We start from the raw sequence: 11,520 nt of genomic DNA, 5'->3' as shown, positions 1-11,520 counted from the left end.
AGACAAAAAGGGGACACCCCCTTGGGGGGGGGGAGTCTGTTGATGGTGCCCCTTAAGTCCCACTTCTTCCTCCCCAATTTCCCCATCTGAAGCCACCACCCCCCAGCTTTGCCCCAGGACAGATCCTGACCAGTGCTCAGAGCAGACTGAGACCAGCAGCAGCCTTGCTGTTAAGGCAGCTCCAATCTCTCCGGCAGGCGCATTAAACAAGGGAGCAGATTCCCAGGGGCCGTTGGTGCGGAGTCACTTTCCTGCCCGGCCCCAGCCCTTCCCCCGGGTCTCCCCCCTCACCTGCAGGCTCCGGCTCAGGGGCTGGTGTCGGCAGAGCCCGGGGCTGGTTCCAGCCCCCGGAGAAAGTCCCCCCGGCTGGGCCCAGAGGGGGTTAATGCAGGGCTCTCCCCAGCACAGACGCAGCTGGGAGGGGAGCAGTAGCGGCTCAGCCCGGGCTCCCGAGGTTGGCAGCAGCAGCCGCTTCTTCCAGCAGCCGAGCTGATGAGCAGCTCCCAGGCAAGGGGATGATGCCGAGACTCTGATCCCTCTCTTCTTTCCTCTCCCCCTTCCTCCCACACCAGCCACCCGCTCTCAGCCGCACACCGCTCCCTTCCTGTGCGTCCCTCCATAGCTACTCGGGCTGCAACCGCCCCTGGGGCTTTCTCGGGTTGGACCCGAACCTTCCCAGACCCTGGGGTTAGAACCCAGGCGTCCGGTCTCCCCAGCCCTGCCGCTCCCCTTCCCTTCTCCCCAGCCTGGCTCTCTCCTCCCGCTCCCCCAATGGATCTGCAGACCTGGCTGCCTGGGATCAGGGTGTTTTCTCTCCCCTCCAGGCTGACTTTTGTCTCAATGCTCCCAGTGTCACAAAGACCCTGGCGGGGGCCCCCAAGGCGTGAGCCAATCCCTGGCGAGGAGACGCCTCTCCATTTCCCACCACAACCTCGCCTTACCCCCCCCCCCCCCCCGCCTCGCCCCCAACCCCAGCAGAGACTAGAGCCCTTTGTATGTGCGGAGCAGCCATGGCCGGTAACGGGAGCCCAGGGCCGAGCCTGCCAGATACGCTCTCCTCCTGCCCCGTGTGCCTGGAATATTTCATAGATGCCAGCTGTGGGCACAACATCTGCCCGCGGGCCTGCATCCCACACCCCCTGGAGGAACCGGAGTGGAGCCCTTGCTGTCCTAGATGCCAGAAGCCCGTCCTGCATGTTTCATGTGCCACATACTGGGTAATAATAACGTGAGCTGGACTCCATGCTTGTAAAACTGAGGCAGAGAAGTATTGACAGAAGTGCTGCAGCTGCAGCTGGCATGCTAGCCATGTGCACACAGACTGACTGCTGCCTGGTGCTTCCTTCCTTCCTGTGGAGCCCTGGCTCCTCCTTCAAAGTTCCCTGCAGGAGGCTCTGTGGAGCGTGGTGGGGATGATGCTATTGCCCACCGAAGCATTTGAAAATCAAGAGATTGACTTAAGAATCGTGAGATTTTAAAAAAAAAAAAAAACACACGTGGCGATCTCTTTATTTTAGGGTGACCATATTCCCAAAGGGAAAATGGGAGATGGCACAGGGCTGGCCCCAGCCACTTGCCCGAGCCACCCCCACCCTGTGTGGGACTGGCCCCAGCTACTCGCCTGAGCCCTGCCCCCTCCCCTCCCCGCCCAAGGCTGGCTTCACTGCTTGCCAGAGCCCTGCCTGCCCCCTGCCTAAGCCCTGTCTCCTCACCGCACGTTCCTCCACACCCCACTTTTTTGACAAAAGTGGCATTTGTCCCGTTTGCTCTTGCCATCTGATCAAGTTGGCAAGAGCAAATGGGACAAAAGCCCACTTTTGCCAAAAATGTTGGGACGGACGGGACATGGCTTAAAAAAGGGGACTGTCCCGGCCGAAACGGAACGTATGGTCACCCTTTTCTATTTTCTTTCTGGCTTTTGAGCCTTGAGGGTTCACCACGTTGATGCTTTTTAGTTGCAACCATAAGGATGAGAAACTTAATTTTTGTAGAAAGTAAAAGCTGAGAGTCTGGTGTAGTCACACGACTCCAGGTTCTGGGGCCTTAGGGGGAAAATCACAATAGATCATGAGACTCAAATAAATCAGAAGACCTGGCCATATGGGAATCTTCAGGCAGCTCAGTGCATGGGGTGGGGGAGAGGAGCGAGCAGAGGTGGCACATGAGGTAGACCCAGGGAAGTGCTGACAGTGTCCTGCCAAGGGGATCAGGAACCCATCTCCGTGGTTTGCCCCAGGGACCCTGAGTTCCCCCTGTGGGGCCCAGAGCGGGGGATAACCCAAGGCACTAAGGTGAGAAGCGATGGGCTAGTCACAAACTAGAGAGAACAGCCCTTGCTGCAGGGTGGGTGTGACTGAACCAGGGAGAGGCTGGGGCTGGGGTCGGGAGATGGAGGTGGGGAGCTATAGCCCAATGCCCACTGCAGAGCATGGTGCCAAGTCTCAGCCTCTCCCCACCCCCACCTCCGAAAGTAAGCGGATATTCATAGTGGGTCATCTTAATGTGGGGGGTGTTTGTTTGGAGCCAGGATGTGTGGGTACAGTGTGTGTGTGGGGCGGGGGAATTGAACACATGGGGTTTTTAAGAGCTGGGATTTTGGTTGGGGGGGGTATTTGGCTTTGGGGTGATGGGGATGCGGGATACATTGATGGTGTGCACCCAGGGTCTCTGGAGAAGATATGGGGTGTGTGACAATATTTGGAGCTGGGCTTGGGGGCATGTCAGGGGGTTGGGAAGGAGTTTGGAACTGCGGTGGGAGGAGGATGTTGAGGAGGGGAGGGTCGGCAGGTTTTGGAGCTGTGCTTTTGTGCTGTATCATTACTACTTCCAGTTCTCTCTGTTTCTGTAAGGACAATCCAGCCCCCTTATTGCCATCCCCTCTCTCATCTGCTGTAGCTTTAAAGCAGTGATAGTCAGTGGTTTAGGAGCCAAATTAGTGATCACTATTAGCCAAAAGAGCCACAGTTGTGTGAATTCATTGTTTCATTTACTATAGTACTATATAGTCATATTTGAACAGTATGACAGGGGAAATATATATATATAGCCCTACTTAATTTACAATTTTGCGGAAATTGTGGATCCCACAATATTAGACTTCCACCACAATTTTGATGCTGAATTCAGGTGTATGTATGTTACCTTTTAACAGTCAGCCTCACTGACCGTCCTGGGTGGCCAGGGCTCCGGCTGTCATCCCCATGCATGGCAGGGCTCCAGCTGTCAGCCCCAGACAGCCAGGACTCTCGCTATCAGCTATGGGTGGCCAGGGCTTCTGCTGTCAGCCAGCTTTTCCAAATTACCGCAGTTAATAAAGGTCCATTGTTACTTTTCTGCAATTTTCCATTTCTTGTCCACAGCTCAGCTGCAATTATTTGACAATCATCCTACAATTCAAGGAGAGCTTTTACATATATAATTCTCAAAGCAAATAAGTTAATAACTTAGTGCAAGTTAATACCATAATTGGTTAATAACATAATAAAAGCATCCTGATTGGTTAATAATGTAGATTGGTTAATAATGAAATCACACAGTGTTTTACTATCATGTGCTGCAAAGAGCCGCAGGAGACACACTGAAGAGCCACTTGCAGTTCTCGAGCCTCAGTCTGAGTATCGGTGCTTTAAAGAAAGAAAGCTAAGGGCCAAATCCTGCCCTAGGATCTGTGTGAGTGTGTGCCAGGGATACTGCTGGGCAGAGGGGTCCCTGAAATCTGGCAGCTGTGACACTGTCTGTAAAATCAAATCCTCTTACACCTGACTCCCACCCCCGCTTCTTCCAGGATATGTCGAAAGAGCGGCTGGCCTGTCTGATAAAAGAGAGAGAAGAAGCCAAAGCTGATGAGGAGATGCAAAGTGAGAAGCTGCTGGTAGGTGCCCAGAAACCCTTCCCCAAGGCTTGCCTGGTGTCAGAGTACCCTGAGTGACATGGCAACACAGGGCTCGTCCTGCCAGCCCCGTCAGGGAACCATCCCCATTGCAGCCCAGGCAGAAGGGCAGGATCGGTCAGGGGTTGGGTCATGTGATGCCCTCGGAGTGTGAGTGGCTGCCATGTAGGAAAGCGTCTGTCTGCGTCTTGGCCCAGAAAAACCCCTGCCCAAGCTGTTCAGATATTACAGGGACCAGGGCTCCTGTAAAAGGTGGTGCAGGGCCTCCACAGGAAGAAAATACTGGGTCCTGAAGGGCTCTTTCACTGTCAGAGAAAAGCGTAACAAGAACCCATGGCTGGAAGCTGAAGCCAGACAAATTCAAATTAGAAATAAGACACTTTTATAAAAAAGTGAGGGTGATTAACCAGTAGGACAAACTACCAAGGGAAGCAGTGGATTCTCCATCTTTTGATTCCTTCCAATCCAGAGTGGATGCCTTTCTGGAAGACCTGCTTTAGTCAGATACTGGTTGTTGGGTTCAATATAGGAGCCCCTGGTTTGAAATTGGACAGTGTGTGATATACCGGAGATCAGCTAGATCAGTGATTCTCAACCTATTTACCATTGTGGGCTGCCCTACACGGCCCCCCACTCCGTGGCCCTGCCCCCACTCTGCCTGGGCTCTGCCCCGAGGCCCTGCCCTATCTTGGCCTCTTCCCCCCAAGGCCCTGCCCACTGCTTACACGGGGTGGGAGGGGCAGAGAGGAGGGAGCAGGGGGTGAGGAGGGGAGGTGGTGGAGAGGAGCGAGTGGTGGGCTGGGCCTCCAGGGGGAAGAGACCGAGCGGGGACCGGGCTTCAGAACGGAGCGTGGGCAGAGCATGAGGTGGGGCTACAGTCCAGGTGCCAGGGACCCTTCTGAGTATGGGCCCTGTGCCATTGTAAACCCAGTGTGACTGGCCGCAGCTGCGTGCTCATTGGGCTGCGGGTTGAGAACCACTGGTCTAGATGATCTAATGGTCCCTCCTAACCTTAAAATCTTGAAGGTGGAGCACCAAAAGGAGATAAAACGTGGGCTGACTGGATGGAGATTTTGGTTCAATGCAAGTTGTGAGGTTGAGAGAAAAGTCTATCCCATTGTCATTAGTGACATGCGGCTCTCCCCTGCCCTGAGCCCTCCATCCTTCCTGTTCTAAGTGAACTTCCCATCATGCACCGCAAGAGATACTGGCTCTGGCCAATATCTCTCCCATCTTGCTAGGAGACAAAAGTATGATATTCCCCTGGTTACCATGCCACCCTCTCCCTGTAATTGCAGAAACAGATGGAAGCTGAGAGACAGAGGATCCTCTGCAAATGGAAGGATCTACGTGGGTTTCTGGAGAAGCAGGAGCAGCTGCTGCTGTCCCAGCTGGAAAAGCTGGACAGAACCATTGTCAAGAGAAGGGACGAGAGCATCTCTGAACTGTCCCGAGAGATTTCTCTGCTCAGTGAACTGCTCGGTCAGAGGGGAGGAGAGAACGAGCAGGCGCCACTGAGCCAGTCTGTACAGGTGAGACTGTGCTATTGAAATGACAATGCACAGCAATTCTATGGCAGCATCTCAACCCTAGATCCCAAAGCAGGTGGGGTTGGGATCATATTCCCATTTTACACAGGGGAGAAACTGAGATGCCGAGAGAGGCAGGGACTCACCCAAGCTCACACAGTGAGTCTTTGTCAGAGCCAGGAATGGGATCCAGGGCTCCTGAGCATTGTAACCCCAAGACCATCTCTCCCGCCCTGTAAGCGTCTATATGTCCTTACTCTTTGAGAGTGAAATTCCTCCCAGTGCAGAGGGCCCGTGTCAGCCCAAATCAGCCCCTGGGTTAAGTGGGGAAGAGGGGCTTGTGTGGGCTCTTAGCACCATGCGAAGTTCACGCTGAATATCACAAATGTTTTCTTCTTGTGAAGTGCCTGGGTTGCCAGTGAGGACCTCTCAGCAGGGGTTCCCCGGGGGCTGCTGAGCGTAAGGGCACGGCTATACTCGAAACTTCAAAGCGCTGCCGCGGGAGCACTCCTGGTAATCCACCTCCATGAGGGGATTAGTTTAGAGCGCTGGGAGTGCGGCTCCCAGCGCTGGGGCACTGTCTATACTGGCGCTTTACAGCGCTGTAACTTGCTGCACTCAGGGGGGTGTTTTTTCACACCCCAGAGCGAGAAAGTTGCAGTGCTGTAAAGTGCCAGTGTAGCCATAGCCTAATTATGCCACTTGGATGGGATGGCCGCTGCTCTCTGAGTGTCTGAAATTCCCCAAATATCTGAGACTCCAACAGCAACTTGCCTGCAGGAGCAGAGGCCTCCCCCAACCTGGGATACATCCTCTGACTGCCTCTTCTTTCTCTCTCTCTCTCTCTCTCTAGGGTGTGGGCAGCTCTGGGAGCAGGTGAGTTCTGGGCTCCGTCTCCCTCATGGTCACTCAGGCTTGGAAACCACATTGAATACACAGCTGCCCACAGAGCGTGACACACTGGCTTGGTGCGTGTGATCATGTCTCCCCCTAGTGGCTGCCAGTGGCATAGCTAGGAGTGGAAATATGGGTGGGCACCGACTTGTGGGTGGATGGGCAATGACAGACGGTGCTAGCTCGGCTTCTCCCCTGACGCCACACCCTCTTCCTAGCCTTGGTGCCCCCAGACTTCACCTGCCAAGCTGGAAACGCACATGGAGCAGCTCAGAAAATGGCAAGGCAGAGCTGCCGGAGCATAGCTTTCTGAAGGGCAAGTGCACAGCTCCAGCTTGGGTTGCAGGTGCCCAAGTGAAGCTCCAGGCTGCTGTGGCAGCGCTACACCCCTGCTCAGATTTGGGTGGGCCTGGATGCTAAGTGTCTACGCCCTGGCGGCTGCCTCCATGAGGAGAGAAGCCAGCTACTATCCGACAGCCAATGGGGTTCCTCCTTTAGCTTAAGTGTTATGGGCTTTGTGTGAAAGGACCAGGTTCAAAGAAAGCTCCCAAACTGGCCACTGTTCCTTGCCTCGGTGTCTCCCCACGTCCCCATTTTGCCCTGGGCCCACTGAAGGCACAGGGCTCAAGGCAGGTGACACCATCTCAGTCTACAAAGCTTATAACCCTGGAGTCTGGGGAGCTGCCGGGCTTGGGTTGTGGACCAGGTCCCTTTGTCACCCCTCCGCCTTTCTCCAGCAGGGAGGACAGGACGCTGCAGAAGCCAGAGTCTGGGTTTGTGGAGCTGGAGAAGAGACTTGGGGATTTCTCTCAGAGAAGTGCCATCCTGCTGGAGCTGCTGCAGGGATTCAAAGGTAAATGGGAGTCTCGTGGTGGCATCTCTGGTTAGACTAACGGTCGCCCTGGAGAGGAGTCGGTGGCTCTCGTGACATCACTTACCCCGGGCACCATCTTGCGTTCCCCACCTTGGGTGAACCGCCCTTTGCCATGGCAATAGCCCTCTGGGGCTTGCCCTGTCTGCAGCAGCTGCATTGCTGGCCTTGGGCTGCCTTGCTAGCTCATAATTAAAAGCGCAGTTACATTAACGTCCCAGTGGAACATCCCCATGAATGCTGGGGCCTGAATTCTCACCTCTTTCGTGCTCTCCTTCCCCTAGAGACTCTGCGACTGGAGCTGGACAGCGACATAGGTATGTGTCTTTCTCTGACAGACCGTGGGAGCTGACGTCAGAGATTTAACCCCAGGGACGTTATTGGAGGCCTGAGGGGAGGCCGTTTCGGTGGGCATGGCTGGTGGGGTTGAGCAGGCCCCTTGCCCCTCTATCTCAAGCCTTCCTGCTTTAATAACCTACATCCGGGACCCCCGTTAATGTCAACATTTCACACGTCAAACCAGACAAGCAAAACATTCTCAGATGTTAGAGAATCAGGAACGTTCCTCCCTGGGTGCAAACTCTGAGGGGGAGGCATTTTCTGACATTCCCGCCCCATAGCCCCCAGAACCCATGTGAGAAAGATTGTCTCCCCCACGCTCTCTCCCATGGGAGAGGAGATTCAGAGACACAATGCAGAGAATAATCCATCCCCATTCCTTCCAAGGGAGAGGCTGGGTGTAAGGTACCTCTCTGTGTTATTAAACATGAGCGCACACTCACATAAAATGAGATTTCATGTCTCCCTCCCTTCCCAGGAGTAGCTCTCTGCCTGGCAAGAGCTCTGCCTTCAGCACTGTTAGAAATGGGGAAGAGGTTGCACAGCTATGCTCTTCCAGAGTTATAAAATTACCCAGTGTGTAAAGATCCCTGGATCTTCTGCTGGAGCAATGGCACATCTTCCAGGAAACATCTGACTTCCCCCAAAAGATCTCCAGGAACATTTACCCATCTGTTTGGTTTATACAAGTGTGCCCACCCAGTCAGCACATCTGAAAACAACTCTGTAAAACCCTGGACTCACATGTTTTCTTTCCCTGGAACAGGTTTTCTAATTCCAAAACCTGACATGATTGCCCGGGTGGAATGGGGCAAAGAACCCTGGGTGCCCGATCTCCAATGCTCTAAGGAAAGAGAGATCCTGAGAAACATCCGCACAGGTGAGGAATGAGTCACACAGATTGGAGAAACCATCTGTCATTGATGTAAACAGCTGGGATTCCCACAAAGGCCCAGCACGCTCATCCAGTGCTACCTCACCTCACCCAGATGAAGAGGGCCCTAACAAATTCACGGCCATGAAAAACATGTCACGGACCATGAAATCTGGTCTCCCCCCTGTGAAATCTGGTCTTTTGTGTGCTTTTACCCTGTACTACACAGATTCCACAGGGGGAGACCAGTGTTTCTCAAATTGGGTGTCCTGATCCAAAAGGGAGTTTCAGGAGGGTCACAGTATTGCCACCCTTACTTCTGTGCTGACTTCAGAGTTGGGCGGGATACCATACTATGCTACCCTTACTTCTGCGCTGCTGCTGGCAGCGGCTCTGCCTTCAGAGCTGGGCTCCCGGCCAGCAGCCGCCGCTCGCCAGCTGCTCAGCTCTGAAGGCAGCACCGCCGCCAGCAGCAGCACAGAAGTAGGAGTAGTAGTACTGCAACCCCCCCTGCACTAACCTTGTGACCCCCACCCCCCACGGCTCCTTTTTGGGTAGGGTGACCAGAAGCAAGTGTGAAAAATCGGGACGGGGGTGGGGGGTAATAGGTGCCTATGTAAGAAAAAGCTCCAAAAATCAGGACTGTCCCTATAAAATTGGGACATCTGGTCATCCTATTTTTGGGTCAGGACCCCTACAATTACAATATCATGAAATTTCATATTTAAATAGCTGAAATAATGAAATTTACCATTTTTAAAACCCTCTGACCATGAAATTGACCAAAATGAACAGTGAATTTGGTAGGGCCCTACAGATGAAGATTGGTGACATATCTTCCTGGTAGATATCATTCATGGCTTCCCACCCATCATGACTGAAACCTGGCAGTACATCCCTTCCCCCCCGAGTGGTCTCATGGAATGTGGAAGCATAACTGGTCCCCTCCTCTCTCTGTCTTCTGGGAAAGGTGGGGATGGGGTGGAATTCAGCTCCTGGTTTTTCAATTTCCCCAGCAGATATTTGGGTTTGTTCCCCCCTTTCCTGTTCCCCTTTCTGAGGTTCCCTGTCCTCTGGCACAGAGACTGACTCCTGTCTGGATTCTCTCTCTATCCCAGCAGGTGATGGAATGATGAGTGGGAATGAGGAGGAGAATCCACAGCAGGAAGGTCCCAAGCAAGTGGAACCTCACGGGATGGTATCGGGAATATCCAAAGCGAACGTTTCCCAGAGTCCTGATCTGGAAGAAGCCCAGGAGAGTCGGTGCAGGTCAGAAAGGCAGCAGGAAAACTACCAAGGGAAGATACAGGGTAAATCCACTCACCAAGGGGAAGGCTCGGAGGATCTCAATGAAACGGTGATCCAGCTGAGAATCGGCACTAAAAAGAAACAGCATGAATGTATTGAGTGCGGGAAAAAGTTCAATCACAAATCAAATCTTACTAGACATCTGAAACTGCACACAGGAGAGAAACCATTTATGTGCAGTGACTGTGGGAAAACCTTCACTCGGAGGTCACACCTCATTTCGCACCAGACAACGCACTCGGGTCAGAAACCTTATCCCTGCTGTGAGTGTGGGGACAGATTCACACGGTGCTCAAACCTTATTTCACATCAGAGAATCCACATGGGAGAGAGACCCTATAAATGCCCCGACTGTGGGAAAAGCTTCAGTTCAAAATCAAACCGCACTGTTCATCAGAGAATCCACACCGGAGTAAAACCTTATAAGTGTGCTGACTGTGGGGAAAGTTTCATTCAGAGCTCACACCTGGTTGTTCATCAGAGAACACACACAGGAGAGAGACCCTATACATGCCCTGACTGTGGGAAAAGCTACAAGGCGAAGGTTGCTCTAATTTCCCATCAAAAAGTCCACAGAAGATGGGAGCTCTCACTGTGGGGCAATGGGTCTGTGCCCACTTGCAATAAACTATAATTTGCTTCATTTGAGGGTGGATCTGGGTGGGGCAGCAGGTGGCTAGATGGTTTGGGTTCCAGTGGATGGTGGTTTAGGCCAGAATAGGATGGAGCGCTAGGGAGCACTACTGGGGAGATGTGTCATATCAGGGTCTGGGAGGAGCAGGTGATGGAATTAATGGGGAGACATTTCTGTGGGTTCCACGCACACTTTCCAATTTAGAGAAGAGGTAAACTAAAGCTCCCTTGCAGTTTGTCTCAGAGACACGTCGGCAGCTCCTAAGACCTCTTGGGCAGGGGCAGAGGCACATTATTCAGTGAAGCAGTGAGAGGCCCGGTGGGTCTGTAGTTACCAGGCGGTAAGAGATGCTGATCAGAAGTTGCAGAATTTTAGCATCATGTTCAGTGTATTGTACATCTCTGCAGACACAGGCAGTCGGCTGGAGATTGGGGGGATTTGAGGTGGAGATTCCCCGGAGAGGTGGGGGTCTTTGTGGGGATTGCACAGTTCCAGTGAGAGCAGTATGGTGTAATAGTGAGAGCAGGGGGAATTGCGACTCAGGACTCCTGGGTTCAGATCCCAGCTCTGAGAAGGGAGGGAGGTCTAGATTAGAGCAGGGGGGTGGAAGTGGGAGGCTGGAATGCTAGGTTCTATAACCAGCTGAGTTCCTCCCCTCCTCTCTGTGTATCTGTTCCTCCCATTCCCACCATGGGGATAATAGTAGTCTCCCACCTCCCAGGGAACCATGCAACCTCACTAATTACTGTGTATTAAGAAGGATGCAGGTACCAGAGCAGGGAAAGGTCCTTAATTGGCTGAGGAAAGAAAGGACCGGCAGTCAATTTGATGGCATTTATCTGGATGTAATGCGATAACTTTTGAACACCGCATCCAATTGGGTCAAACCCTTCTGAGTCTCCAATTGTCTGTAGATCAAAGAACTGGCTGATATGGAAAATCCCAAAGGAATGTGGCCTTCTTGGAAATTCAGAGCCACTTGGATTGATCTCTGGCTATGTGCGTAAGGTGGACTATTCAGTTTATATCCATCGCTGGCCATCTTATTTGTGCCACCAAAGTTTCTGGTGCCCATGTGATCCTTGGCTGTTTAGTGGCATTCTTTCATAAACACACTTCGGAACTCATTGGTCTTCCTTTCTATAATATGTCCACACCAAGAAAGCCACTGAAACCAAACCC

General features: G+C 52.9%; 1 protein-coding gene across 1 annotated transcript in view; it reads left to right on the top strand.

The window, feature by feature from the left end:
* The first annotated feature begins 1,015 nt into the window (after positions 1-1,015).
* Positions 1,016-11,520, top strand: part of LOC141998855 (uncharacterized) — a 30,103-nt gene continuing 19,598 nt past the window's right edge. The window contains exons 1-8 of the mRNA XM_074971828.1: positions 1,016-1,217; positions 3,785-3,871; positions 5,188-5,421; positions 6,272-6,294; positions 7,053-7,165; positions 7,468-7,500; positions 8,289-8,402; positions 9,515-10,310. Of these exons, the coding sequence (XP_074827929.1) occupies positions 3,788-3,871; positions 5,188-5,421; positions 6,272-6,294; positions 7,053-7,165; positions 7,468-7,500; positions 8,289-8,402; positions 9,515-10,310 (1,397 nt within the window). The 5' untranslated portion in view covers positions 1,016-1,217; positions 3,785-3,787. The remainder of the gene's footprint in view (positions 1,218-3,784; positions 3,872-5,187; positions 5,422-6,271; positions 6,295-7,052; positions 7,166-7,467; positions 7,501-8,288; positions 8,403-9,514; positions 10,311-11,520) is intronic.

Source organism: Natator depressus, chromosome 14, assembly GCF_965152275.1.
Source record: "Natator depressus isolate rNatDep1 chromosome 14, rNatDep2.hap1, whole genome shotgun sequence".
NCBI lineage: Eukaryota > Metazoa > Chordata > Testudines > Cheloniidae > Natator > Natator depressus.
This window is presented reverse-complemented; position numbering and strand designations above follow the sequence as displayed.